The sequence below is a fragment of the Somniosus microcephalus genome, chromosome 21 (genome assembly GCF_052327205.1).
Source record: "Somniosus microcephalus isolate GS21.2 chromosome 21, FLI_Smic_1.0, whole genome shotgun sequence".
NCBI classification, from domain to species: Eukaryota; Metazoa; Chordata; class Chondrichthyes; order Squaliformes; family Somniosidae; genus Somniosus; species Somniosus microcephalus.
The window spans coordinates 55053081-55067610 of record NC_141007.1 but is presented as its reverse complement, the minus strand read 5'-3'; the positions used below and the strand labels follow the sequence as shown (position 1 = coordinate 55067610).

Here is a 14530-nt window from a genome sequence, read left to right as displayed (position 1 = left end):
TCCATTCCATATAAAATAATGGCATCAATTATCAAGAGTAAATTTGTTGATTATAGCACAATAATCGAGTAAATATTAGTCAATGTGGATTCAGATGGGAATAATCTTGTCTGATGAACTGCCTCAACTTCTTTGAGGATGTGACATCCTAGGTGGACTATTACATAGTGTACTGAGACTTCCAAAAGGCCATTCGTTAAAGTCAAAGCTGTGGTGATTCAGAATAAAACATGGGAATGGATAAGAAATTGGCTTGTTAGAAGAGTTTGTCTGGGTGGAAGAGAGTACTGAGTGGGGTGCCCCAGGGCTTGATGTTTGGACTACTATAGTTTCTAATTTACATAAATAATATTGATTCAGAAATTCAATGCAAAGTGGTCAAATTTGCCAGATGATCCAAGACTAGGAGGGACAGTGGAATCAGAGGAGGCAGCTCAGAAAGTACAGAATGAATTGGCAAAGTATTATCTATGATATTAAAATGATTGCGTAAAGGCAATGTTTTAATGACCCACTTTACACCCTTAAATGTGTAGTGTTAGAGCATGCTATTAATTATAGTGTTCTTAGATTGTCCTTTGGCAGCCTGAATGCACTGTACACTCATGGACCAATGCTTCATTGTAGAGTTGACTGAGTTTTCTACATTTCAGCTGGAATGTTAGGGGAAATACCAAGTGGATCTTAGTTATCTTGCCTGTGGGAAAAGAGGTAAATTCCACTTGTAAATCACCTCTGCGATTGCCATGTCCTTTCAATTTCTTATCCATTCCCAGGGTTTACCCTGAATACCCACAGCTTTCAATTTAATTAATAGCCTTTCACGGGGAATTTGCTCAAATGCAGTTTTGGAAGTCGAGGTACACCACTTCATAGAGCTTACCACAGTGTACTTGGGTTGCCACTTCCTCTAAGAAGTCGAGGAGGTTAGTCAGACAGGATCTTCCCTTTCTGATTCAATGCTGACTGCTGTTAACTAGGCTCCTGTTGTACAGATGATCTTCAAGTTTACTCCTGATAATCAATTCCATTATTTTACATGAAATGGAAGTAAGACTAATGGTTCTGTAGTTGCCTGTTTCTATTTTGTCACCCTTTTTGAGCATGGCCACCACATTAGCCTGTTCCGATCTATTGGTACCTGCCCAATGTCCAATAACACCTTCATAATGATTATCAGTGCCTCATAAATCTCTTCCCGAATCTCTTTCTGCACTCTGGAATAAATACCAATTATTCTGGGGATTTATTTGTTTTCAGCACAATTAGCCTGTCTAGGACTTCCATCGCATTTGTAACAGTCATTGGTTTTACTTGGGATACCCTTGTTTGTAGAGGGCTGCACTGTTGGAGATGTCATCTGTTGGCTGAAATGTTAAACCAAGGCCCCATCTGCTCTCTCAGCTGAACGTAAAAGATCCCATGGCACTATTCGAAGAGCAGGGAAGTTCTGCCGGTGTCCTGGCCAAAATGTATCCCTCAACTAATACCTAAATCAGATGAGCTGGTTATTTATTTTCATTGCTGTTTGTGGGAACTTGCTGTGAACAAATTAGCTGCTTTGTTTCCTACATTACAACAGTGACTACACTTTAAAAGTACTTTATTGGCTGTAAAGCACTTTGGACGTCTTGAGATTATAAAAGGTGCTGTATACATGCAAGTTCTTTCTTACCCAGATTAGTTCTTGTAGCTTTCTACCTTGCACAGGATAAACTTCTTTTACCTCCCAGGTATCCCTGACATATACGGCTACACCACCTCCTAATTTGTCCATTCTGTATTTTCAAAACACTCTACATCCCTGAATGTTAAATTAATTTCCGTCCATATTCTTGATATTCCCACCATATTGTAGCTTCTAGCTGTCAGAACAGATTCCAATTCATTTACTCCTATGTGGACTACTATCACGAGTCCCTACCTGTTCCCTTCAGTAGCCCTCCTTACCTTTCCTCAGTGTGTACTGCTCTAGCTCCAGGTAGACCACTCACTCACCATCGTGTAGGCATTGTCCATATGACAAACATGGCTATCCACTTTCCAAAGCAAAGAATTACCTATGATTACAATCTTTCTGTGACCTGCAAACTGCATCTTTGTCCATTTTGTACTCTATAGTTTTCTCACTACACTTTACTTCTGCAATGTTGGACAGTGTCCGGCATCTGTTCGCTAATGTAATCTCAGATATTTTCAAAGGGTTTCTTTCTTTTTTGAACCAATCTTTATCCATCCAATATATACATTACCTTGACTTCACCAGCAATTGTTCCTTTGACATGACAACACTGTTCCTGATTCTACTGGTCCCCAGTTCCAATCCCTGAACGTCTGAGACAAGCCTGATCATATGACTTGCCTGAAAGTCTCTGGGGACTGGGACTAATTGGATAGATCTTTCAAAGAGCTGGCACAGGCACAATGGGCCAAATGGCCTCCTTCTGTGCTGCATCTCTATGAAATGACTCACTTACTAAATCCAATACTAGTTAGTCACCCTCAAAAATTCCCTCGCTTCTGTCTATCTACCCTTGTAAGCCCCTTGCTCTCTAAACTCCTTCTTTAAGCTTACTGATTAACAGACCATTTCCGCATCTCTCCACCCTTCTATTGTATCTGGCTGTCTCATTTGTGAACATCCTACAGCAAATATACCTCAAAGCCTCCATCTTAGTTTCTTTCTCTCATCTGTTTCCCTTCCTTGTAGTATTTCTCCCATTTCCCCATTGGTTTAACTTTCTTTCAACCCCGGTGCTCCCTTTTGATTTTACTTTTATCTGGTGCCCTCTTTTAATTGTTACTTCCCTCTGATGTTTTCTTTTACTTTTTACTTCCTTCGTGTGTTATTTAATTTGGCTTATTCTGGGTGGTCCCCTTCATCGTCTGCTCCACACAGGTGTTTGCTTTCATCTTCGTTCTTCTCCACTGCACCCTTAAACTCTTAACTTCTTAGCTTTTCTCCTTTTAATCTCCTACCTGTGCTCCTCTTTAAGGAGATACCTCGAGTTACTGATCCTTTTATCTTTCCTGCTCCCCTGTTACTGTACCTGATTGCTGAAACTTCACGTTGTGCGGAGGCTTTGGTGAATCGGGCTCTGCCCGCGGCAAAGTATTGGCCCGAAACAGTTCACCTTGGTTGCCAATTTAGATGGCGTCTGTGGTCCTTTTGATTCACTTCTGCTGGTGTCTGAGTTCTTTGGTGTCTCTGCTGTTTATTGATGCTTTTGAAACTTTCACGGCTGCTCGGAGGAGCTTCTGGCAGTAAACCACCAATCAACTAACTCAGCACAGACTGGGGAGTGAACCTGGGAACTCGTAGTCTTGCACGGCTCAGTTACACACGGGCTTTTACCGGCACAGTCCCTCTCCGGGTTCCTCTCACTAATGCCAGATTCAGTCTGCAGTCATTCCTCCATGATAAGTTATGCATTTATGCCTCTTCCAGTCGTTCTCCAAAAGTATTGACAAGCCTGTGACCCACACTGCTCCATCCTCTAGTGGACCAGGGAGCATGGCAGTAAGAGTAAATGGCTCAGATCGAATTTTTTTACTAAAATAAAAACAGAAAATGCTGGAAATACTCAGCAGGTCAGGCAGCACCTTTGGAAAGAGAAACAGAGTTAACGTTTCAGGTCGATGACCCTTCGTCAGAACTGGAAAAAGTTGGAGATGTAACAGGTTTTTAAGCAAGTGTAGGGGCAGGGAGAGGGGGGAGGGGAGGAATGAATAAAAGGGAAAGTCTGTGATAGGATGGAAGGCAGGAGAGATTAAGAGACAAAAGGGATGTTGGTGCAAGGCAAAAGGAGATGCTAATGGGACAAGTTAAGAAACAAAAGATGACTCTAGATGAAGTGTAAATGGCACTGGCAGAATGATCAACAGCTGCCATGTGAGAGAGAGAGAGAAAAAATGAAAAAAAGATAGGAGCAGAGGGTATGGTCTGAAATTGTTGAACTCGATGTTGAGTCCAGAAGGCTGTAAAGTGCCTAATCGAAAGATGAGGTGCTGTTCCTCGAGCTTACGTTGATTTTTTTACTATTGTAAAAATGTTTACTAGTGTAATGAACGTACCCCTGTGTTCATACTCCGTTGTTCTCCTGCTCTGTTTAACAAACTGCTGTTTAAATCAAATTTAACATTCCATAAAGATTTACATGGAGAAAGTTGCCAATAAACACCTTCTCACAAGCTGTGCCTGAGATCATGGATGTAATTTTTCTGAATTGCAAAACAATTAAAGGAGGATGACACTGTAACATCGGCAGGGTGTGAGAGCTGGAACAGAGGATTCCACAATCTTTCAAAACTGAGATGAGGAGAAACTTCTTCACTCAGAGGGTAGTAAATCTATGGAATTTGCTACCCCAGAGAGCTGTGGAAGCTGCAACATTAAATACATTTAAAACGGAGATAGACATTTTCCTAGCTGATAAGGGAATTAGGGGTTACGGGGAGAGGGCAGGGAAGTGGACGTGAGTCTAGATTCAGATCAGCCATGATCCTATTGAATGGCGGAGCAGGCCCGAGGGGCCGTATGGCCTACTTCTGCTCCTATTTCTTATGTTCTTATGTTCGAGATCTATTGCGGACCTTCATCTGGAGCATACTTTTCAGCAAATATTTGGACACCACCTGCTATTTTGAAGTGCACAGGAGTACTTTAATAAAGCCGACACCCTAATACAAGAGAAATGAAAACTTGCCCTATTATTCCTATAAAGCAATTCGTGATGTGTTCAAATGGTTTACCTCTAAAAAAGCACCTAAGTTTCCACATACATAAATAACACACACCAGACCAGCAAAATGTTTAGAATATTCCCACCATTTGTAAACTGCTGACCATAATCAAAGAGCAACAAAGTCACTTGATCATGTTCCTTCATAGTGTGTATCAGAAACCATTAGTGGTAGTCATGTATCCACTGTATCATTCAGTGCATTAACTCAAATGAATCAGCTATTTCCTAACTGATATGTGTATAAAGTGAATCTTGGCACTTACAAGACTAGTTGCATCAACATTGTGAAATGTTCTCCCAATTAACCCACGTAACACGTGCAGAGACTGTGAGGTAGACTGTCCCTGTTGGTTGTGGATCAGGATGGGAAGTTGTGGAGGTTTTCTCACCGACCAGAGTAGCACATTGGCTGACCCTGATAACCGCTGAACCTCATTAGATATATACAGTGAACTGCTGTCAGGTCATTCACCAGTAACAGGCAGCTTGCAGCTTTGGGTATGGAATATCCAACCCTGAAATAGCTGTTTAAGGAGAGGATTTTTTTTTTTTTAAACAAGCAAACACTTTTGGAAAGTTCTTCTACACTATTCTGAACTATTATTATGGAGCAGTGTTAAGGAAGAGCACCAGGCTTACATTTGCAGCAGTGAAGGTGCTGCAAGAGGTAGAGGATAAGAAAGTTGCCCCATTTGCCATTTGAGGGCACCCTAACCCACAGGGGAGCAGTCAACAATGCCTGAGATTATGGATGTAATTTTCCTCTTCAAGATGCCAGTAATCTGATCTATGGTAGATGCATGGCTTTGTGGTATCTGCATTCACTTGCTGACCACGGGTCTCCCAAGGATGATGTTAACCTGCAGACAGCCATGGGGGAAAAAATTTGGTTGATTAGCACCTCCCGTTAGCGCCCTAAGTAACGGGGTGCAAAGCAACTAGCGCCCGAGCACGGCGATGTTTGCGCTGCTCGCAAAATTGACCAGACATTTTGCGATGGCGCTAACACTACCGCCACGATCTCCTGCACCCACAGATCGTGATGTCAGTCGAGCGTGCAACACCCCGGTAGCGCCCCGGACCGGATATTAAGTGGCGCCCCCTGCCTTTCTGCCTGCCGCTAGCAACGACAGATAGAGGGGAATGTTTTGCAGTCAGGAAGGAACTGGGGGAGCGCTATTTAAAGCCGGCTGCTTCCTGCCTTTTTTTGTCAGCGACATTTTTGCACCATGCATTCTGAGAGAGAGAGAGACAGAGACTTCTGGAGAGATTCAATGCTGTGTGAAGGAGTTTTGGGTACTGAGCAGCACTTTGCAGGTTCATTTTGATTTGACCTTCCTTGCATCAATTTAGAAGAGACTATGGGGGCTGCATTCTGAGCTCTTTCCCTGGGCCTCTCCATTGTTCTTTCCAGCAGATTTGATGTACAGGTCTCTCCAGGCCGAGATTCAAGGCTGCAATGAGCAGGGTGTGGCTGGAGAGCAAGATCGACCCTCCCCTTTAAGAACTGGCCGGCGCCATTGTGGCTGTGTTCCATTGCTGACTGACATCACATGAGCTTCGCCAGCGCTCTGAGGTAGCGCCTCACTCCTCGGCGTTAGCGCCTTAAGAGAGGTGTAGCACCTGATTTAGCGCTCAAATCATCTCATGGGGCGATAGAAGCCAAGTTTGCAGTCGGAGGCGATAATTAGCGGCAGGCGCTAAACTTTGCACCCGGCCGATAATTGCGTCCCAAACGGGGCGAAACCGAATTTCTCCCCCTTTGTCTCCTAGGACCCATCCTTGACGTTTGCCTTCTTCACAGGCACAGGATTGGCTTAAAATAAAAGTGATGTGCTGCTAGGCACTGTCCACTTGAATATTGATGGAGTGGAGTATTGCATTATGCCTGGGAGTCGAAATGGCTACATGCAGACCGTTCATTTTGCCCTGGACTTTGGGGAACCGGAAGTTGGAAGAACTGCCGTGCCCTCAAGTTCTGCTGTTCGAGAGAAAGTGATCACAGTGCTCGCCTCGGTGAGCAAAGCATCGGTGGCCTCTTTGGTGCATCTATGCGTTGCTGCTTGACTGATTTTGCAGATGCCCCTTTTGGCCGCTTGAAAGAAGCTGGAAACAGTGTGATAACCTGGGATGACACAGATCACCGCAAATCTATCTTTAGGCTTATGTTGCAAAAGCGTGAAAATGATCCACGGAATCCCTTTTTTAAAACTTCGTCACCACATTTGTTGCTATTTTATTATAAATATGGTTTATAATAAAAATTATGTTTTTTATGATTTGATTTTTGTGTTCCAAATTACTCCAAAAACTGAAGCAGTAACAACCCCAAAGTATTAATGGAATTTTCCACAGGGTGACAGGTACATTGTATTCATTAACTAACAAAACAGGACAGGGCCTAGATTTCAACTATAGTATGCACTAAATTACATTAAAATTCACCAGGAAAAAGCTGTTACCCAGATAATGCAAATCCAAGTTACAATGTTATCTGTAACACAAAGCAAATCAAACTAGGATCAGTGTATGAACGACCCACATATCCAATTACAGATACAAATATACAAAAGACCTTTGAGCACAGATAGTCATTGATAGAGAAACCGGTTTAGTATAATCAAAGGTCATGCATCAAGTCTGCTGCGAGTTGTCATGTCACTGACAGATCTCCTGTGGCATTGCTCATAGTGATCAGAGGAAATGTTGATTTATAACAAAATGCGACAGGGTCAGTGTTGTGGGAAGTAAGCATGAGACATGCAAGAAATGTGCACTAGATGCAAGACTTTTAACATATCACTGGTTGCTTTGGTCCGTCTCAAGAGCTGTAGTTTCTTTTTCTCACTTGCTGCTAGTTTTCTCACATTTTGTTCTCTGCTCTTCTGAAAGTGGAGATTCGCTAATGGGGGATGGTTCGATGGACACCGACAATCCTCCAGTACCTGACTGAAGTGGCCATTTATCATGTGTGAGCATGAGAGATGCTTGACTGTGATGGGCATGTCAGCTGAGCCTGAGAGCCACACACATGCTGATTTCAGCATGGGTCATGGGGTAATGATCAGGATCGGTAGTGATGATCCTGGCTGAATTCCTTATTACACCCTGTACTGCCTCCACAGCTGTGCAGTAACTGTATGTTTATATGAAAATCGCACCTTTGAAACTGTTCAGATCCCATTTGGCCAGGATTTATTCTATTTACCATCATCATTAAATAAAACTGGCTGCTCTGTCAGTTACATTGTATTACCTATTGGATGTTTATAGAACCTGTAATACTCATCACTTGTTCCCAGGTTCTGTGCTATGCAGGTGCAATGATATAATATCTATTCAAATGTCAAATAAGAGTACCTCAAATCCTCTTGATAACTACAAAACAATCAGCTAGCACCTAACTGGTGTGAGTTTGAAAAACTCTTATCCTGTATTAAATGATGGAAAATAAAGCCCAAAATATATGAAAAATCTTATATATGTCCTTGAATGAGACAGTGGTGTCAAGCATATCAGCCAATCAGTGTCTCATCAAAGGATCCAAAGTTTATATCATGAGATTTTAAGGGGTTCTATATTTCAGATTACAAATTGAAATGCTGGATTCTTATCAAAGGGCATGAATTAGCATTTTAATATTAACCTCTGCAGATAGTCCTCCGATTTTGCTCTACATGTACTTTAAGTTGTTGATAAGGAATACAGCTGGAGCCTACTGAGGCTGAGTCCATCCTTTAATATTCCCACAGGGTTGAACTGTCCACTTCATCTGCATCCGCCCTAAGTGTGCCTGCTTGGTTCCCTCGCAGGTACATTTTGTTCTTTCCTTTGATGGCCAGTCGACCGTGATCTCGGAATTCTAAGTAAAAGTCTTCGGGAATGACACTGTCAGTACAGATTGTCCCGGTGCTGGATATGTACCAGAACTTGCCATCGGTGCCTATGAAGAAAGAACATGTGTTCAGGAATATGATGGTACAGAGCTAGTGTCCACTAACCCAAGTTACAAGACAACCATACGCAGTCATCCTTTCAACATGTGATCAGGCTTCACTTCTTTGTACATTGTACATCATTGTTCTTCATCGTGAATTTGTTCTCTACAAATTTATTGGTACAGAGATAGTTACCTTGTAGTTTAACATTTCCCCAGTTTTATATCCTTTTCTCCTTCCTTTATTAACAGCTATGATTCATGCAACTGTTTGGTTCCATGGATGCCTGCAGTTTTCCAGTCCTTCACCAAAGTGCCAATTCTTTGTCTGTCAGCCTAGACAGTAGAATCCTTGGATGATTTTTAAAAAAATGATTATCCATTCTCGGGGTGTGGGCATTGTTGGCAATGCCGGTAATTATTGGCCATCTCTCGTTGTCCTGAGAAAGTGGTGGTAGCCCATCTTCTTGAACCATTGCAAGATCATTTAGGAGTCCACCATGTTGGTGTGCGACTGGAGTGACATATAGGCCAGACCGGGTAAGGACAGCAGGTTTCCTCCCCTAAACCAGTTCAGTTTTTATGACAATCCAACAGTTTCATGGTCATTTGTTACTAATATTGGGTATTTTTTTTCGCTCCCACGAGACTTACCCAAAACCCCCTCCCTGCCACTTACCTGGAAGCTGGTGGGTGGCCCTTAGCTTGCTCAATCTTTCTCTGCTGGCTGCTGCTCTGCACATCTCCCTGCCTGTTCTGGGCAAGAAGTGGACATTTGAATGATGCCCGGCAGTTTAAATCACCCTAGCCTCCTGCTGCTGCGGGTAGGCGAAAAATTAATTTGCTCCGAGTTAAAATCTACTTCAGGGACTCCGTTTAATGTCTCATCTGAAACAGCACTTCAGACAGTGCAGCATTCCCTCAGTGCTGCACTGCAGTGTTGACCTAGATAATGTGCTGGAGTAGGGTTTGAACCTACAACTTTCTGATTCAGGGGTGAAAGTATGGCTATATCTTATATGTTAAATACGTACCTGTCCTTATCCAAGGACGTGCAATTAGTGGCCCAATCCTTCCTGAGTACGTAAGAGGAGTCCTGTCTTTGGTGCTGCCTCATAGAGGCCAACCTGCAGACAACTTGCGGACATGAAGGTCACTATTGCATTAAACGTTTAAACCACTGGATCCTTCCAAACCGCTACTAATGTCATGACAAATCAGCCAATTAGTTGTCCACAGATCTAGTAAGTAAGTGACAGAGGCCTTGTTTACGCAGGTCAAGACATTCAACACTTTCCCTGTGGAAAGGAGGGAAGACTGGAAAATATTGGAAATTTATACCGACCACTTGCCTTTAGGTGCTACATCCCTTTAAACTTGAGGTGTTAGACAGATTTTTTTTTCAATTTATTCGTTCACGGGATGTGGGTGTCACCGGCAAGGCCGGCATTTATTGCCCATTCCTAACTGTCCTCGAGAAGGTGGTGGTGATCCGCCTTATACAACTGAGTGGCTTGCAATCATTAGGCTCACTGCTGGTACAAGATCAAAATGGTGCTGGGAGTTTATGTTAGTTATTTAAATTACCCGACCCCACAAAATGATGCGCAGTCAGCTCATTGCACTTTGGGTTAGCTTTGCACTGGCAGCCAGATTTTGTCAGGATTGCAATATGATGGCTCAAATGTAAAAATGGGAGAGCGCCTTTGGGAGGTCATTTTGAAGCCAATGTCCAAGGATCTGGACTGCACCAAGCCACAAAGTAAAAGGCCCTTTAAGATTCACAGTAGCACCTACAGAATGGAATACATAGTGCCATTTTATCTTTGTTTAGGTGAGATGCTCTGAGACAGCGAGATGTTGTACCCTGAGCTGAGGGATGATGAAACTCCTCCTAAGTATACCAACATGTTGAAGTATCTTACAACCCCTGCTGTTGAAGCCAGACCACAGGGTCGAGAAGCTCCTAGAAAAATGTGTTCTCTCTGTACTTTAATGCTGAAGTATTTGTAAGCATGGTGATCTGTGCAGGCTATCAGAGTCCAGGCGCTCACCTTTAATATGATAGGCTCCATTTTCAAAAGCGAGTTGAAAGACATCATAAACTGACCGATTGGCATCAAGTGTGCTGGAGCTTTTGTGGTAACAGACAAACCCATGGTCTCCTCGTAGTACCAGGATAGGCCTATTAATGAGCCTCAATGTAAACTCTTCATCTTCACCTAAAGCAACAGGCAAGATAAAATCATCACCTTGATTGTGACTCAGTCCACAGCTTCAATATGTTGCAATGAAATACAATCAATCATTCTGGGGGGAAATGATCTTTACTGAGTTATACTTTTCATCATAAACCTAATTCAGCGTCCTAGTATGAATGTAAAGGTTGCCAAATCGTGCTGTTAACTATTAACAAAGGCATTAACATTCATTTGAAATGCCTCAGTTTAGTATTTTAACAAAGGTGTTAACCTGAAATGGTTTCATGTCTTCATTAAAATAGCAGGCAAGAAATTCATATGAAAGTGCAAACATATTTGTTACTAATTTTACACTGCGCAATTTCAAGGAAAAAATGTTCAAACACAAGATTTAGAAAGGTGCTTTAATAATCAAAGCCCCTCCTGAATGTATTTTCCTAGTTCTATGCAGTGAAACCTCTGATGGAGTTTATATTGTACTCATTTAATACAAGTCACTTCTATTAAATGTATTGTACATAATACCCAGTTCTATTTCTTGTTCCTTTCCCTTGTTTCTTAATTAACAATGCTCCTCGAGTTAAATGGGATGTGGTAAAGCATAAGTCACTTGCTAAAACATTTAGGTTAATGAGATTCTTGTCTTCATCGCTTTGAAAGACAGAAATTTAAGGTGATGATTTCAAAACTTAATTAACAGTAGCCATTTAGTCACCCATGAAACCATACAGTAATTGTGACTATTATAGGAATAGCTAATAAATATATGTAGGTTGGATGCAGTCAATGCATCTTGCTCACCAACCAGGAAACTATTTCTTCCAGATTCCAAGATTGTGAACGATATACAGCTCTTTGTTCTTATAATATGGGATGAGTTAGTGAGTTTGAAGTTGTTCTCATTCACTGAAAAAAAAATGTTTTCCAGTGTTTCCATTCTACATATATGTTTTATATATACTTACTACAAGGAAATAGGAAAAGATTGGCAGACAGGATTTTGATTTGGAATCTTTATTGAAGCTCCTTTCTAAATCTTGTGCTTTTCACAATTTTTCCTTGAATTTGCACTGTGCAATATTCGTACCAAATGTATTTGCATATTTATGAATTTCTTGCCTGTCATTTGAATGAGGAAATTAACCTGTTTTAAGTTACAACCTTTGTTACAATAAAAGAAAATGACCCTGTCAATGTGTTCGATATAAACCCAGTAGTGGGAGTTGGAATTGATATACAATAGTTACTGAAAATAACACCATTAAACCCATTCCTATATTTGTACCATTTTTTTAAAGATTCTTTCACTCTGGCTTAACTCACCAGCTGAATCACTCACTGATGCAAGCTGTCCATTTTTCTTCGTACAGATGTATTTGCCATTGTTAGCCTTGAGTGCTATTCTTCGGCCACGCCACTCTATTTCAAACTTACAGTTGGCATCGCTGGATTGGAAAGAGAAAAAATCTGTTTACAAAAAAGCTGGTCGTGTTCCCCGCAGTCATCTCTCACCAGAACCCATCCAGTGGTTGCCTTATACCTGGACACTGAAGTTGAAATATACACCATTTCTGTGTATGTTGATGGTATTCATTACCATTAAGTGAAGCACTTCAGCTGTACAGATTACGTGTTTCACTTTGTTACCAGTCCAGATTACAGTTGTATATAGGATTACACATGTCATAAATGCAACACAGTCGAAGTGGAATAACATGATCCTGGCGAGGTAGTGGGAATGGGAATGGTATGATATTGTTGAGCTGGTGGTGACATATTGTTGATGGCAGGATAGGCGCACCAATGTCAGTGTTCTCGCTCAGGCCAACATCCCCAGCATTGAAGCTTTGACCACACTCGATCAGCTCCGATGGACGGGTCACATCGTCCGCATGCCCGATACGAGACTCCCAAAACAAGCGCTCTACTCGGAGCTCCGGCACGGCAAGAGAGCCCCAGGTGGGCAGAGGAAACGCTTCAAGGACACCCTCAAAGCCTCCTTGAAAAAGTGTAACAACACCACCGACACCTGGGAATCCCTGGCCCAAGACCGCACAAAGCGGAGGAGAAGCATCCAGGAAGGCGCCGAACACATCGAGTCTCTTCGCCGGGAGCAAGCGGAAGCCAAGCGCAGGCAGCGCAAGGAGCGCACGTCAACCCAAGCACCCCACCCACCCGCCCCTTCAACCACCATCTGCCCCCCCGTGACAGAGACTGTAGGTCTCGCATTGGACTCATCAGTCACCTGCGAACTCATTTTTAATGTGGAAGCAAGTCATCCTCGGTTCTAAGGGACTGCCTAAGAAGAAGAAGATTGTTGATGAGATAATGGAAATCAAATGACAAAATGAACAGTGTTCATGGCAATAATAAGCGCACCATAGAATTTGTAAGTAACACCTTGGGGGTAATTTTGACTTTGGGTGATGGTGTCAAACGGGCGATAGCAGCCCGTTATGCATCTCTCCTGATTTTTACTACCTTTGATTTACCATTTTCATTTCCATGGGACGTCCTGAGGTCATGAAAGGCGCTATATAAATGCAAGTCTTTCTTTTATTGTTTGGTACACCTTCTCCACTTCTATAACATTATCTGCTTAGCCCCTACCTCTCCCCACCACCAACCACCCCCCCCGCCAGCCACCCCCCACCCCTACCCCGCCCCTGCTGCTGAAACCTTAATCGAAGCCTTCATCATCTTCAGCATTGATTTCTCCAAATCTCTCCTTGCCAGCCTCCCCGCCTCCGCCCTTCACAAACTCCAAGTTATACCAGATTACACAGCCCGTGTCTGCACATGATCAGCCCATCCCTTGCCAAGCTCCACTGACCGCCTGTGCTCCAGCAAACCCACTTCAGAATTCAGTTTCTCCAGCCGTACAGCCCCTCTTGGACTCTGCTCCTCTGACTCCAGATTATTGCTTGTTCCCCTCTTTATCTGCTGCGCCTGTGGAGGGCGATCATTTAATCGCTACACTCCTGCCCTCTTGAATTGCCACCCTCAACCACCTTGCCTCTTTCCCTGCTTTCAAACGCCTCCTAAAAATCAATCTCTTTGACCATATGGCAGATCAATATAAGCAGTTCTAACAGTGCTTCTGTGCAGATAGCTACTGGTTTATCTTTGAGAGTCAGTATTTGGGCTGATAAGTAAATGGTTGGTATGAATGTAGGGATAGATACTATCAGCTGGCTTTGTTAGCTAAGCTGACAGTAAAATGACGACCTGTCTAGCTTTATAATAGTTTCCACTATGGAAAGTCTATGTTTTGAATGATTAAGGTAACTTACATTTCAGTAGCTGTGGATTGGATCCCTCCATGAGTCACCAATGTCCAGAAGTTCCCCGTGTGTGTACGTAAGATGCATTTCTTAGTCTCTTTGTCAATTTCCATTTGATATGTTTCCTGATGTGTTTCTTCATCTTGATTGGCTGAGATATTCATACCTGAGAAAAAACAGTTGGATTAAAATAACAATCTGGTCAGCAATTTAATACAATTTACTGATGAAAATTCTCTCTCATCTTCCCCATGGTATCTAATTGCTGTCATTTATTCAGAGTGTTGTGTGATCATAACTAACAAAGGGCATTTAAGGAGAATGTAGATAAGTACATGAGGGAGAAAGGAATAGAATAATATG

At 42.5% G+C, this 14530-nt stretch overlaps 1 protein-coding gene across 4 annotated transcripts in view; it reads right to left on the bottom strand.

The window, feature by feature from the left end:
- Positions 1-4620: 4620 nt before the first annotated feature.
- The window catches only part of fscn2b (fascin actin-bundling protein 2b, retinal), a 34451-nt gene continuing 24541 nt past the window's right edge, over positions 4621-14530 (bottom strand). The window contains exons 2-6 of one of the 4 annotated variants that reach the window (XM_085963648.1): positions 14177-14333; positions 12207-12328; positions 11685-11789; positions 10737-10904; positions 4621-8688 (exon numbers count right to left, since the gene is read on the bottom strand). In XM_085963648.1, the coding sequence (XP_085819774.1) occupies positions 8483-8688; positions 10737-10904; positions 11685-11789; positions 12207-12328; positions 14177-14333 (758 nt within the window). In that variant the 3' untranslated portion in view covers positions 4621-8482. Of the gene's footprint in view, positions 8689-9642; positions 9820-10736; positions 10905-11684; positions 11790-12206; positions 12329-14176; positions 14334-14530 lie in introns of those variants that run through there. The other 3 variants (XM_085963649.1, XM_085963651.1, XM_085963650.1) reach the window with 3 other exon arrangements.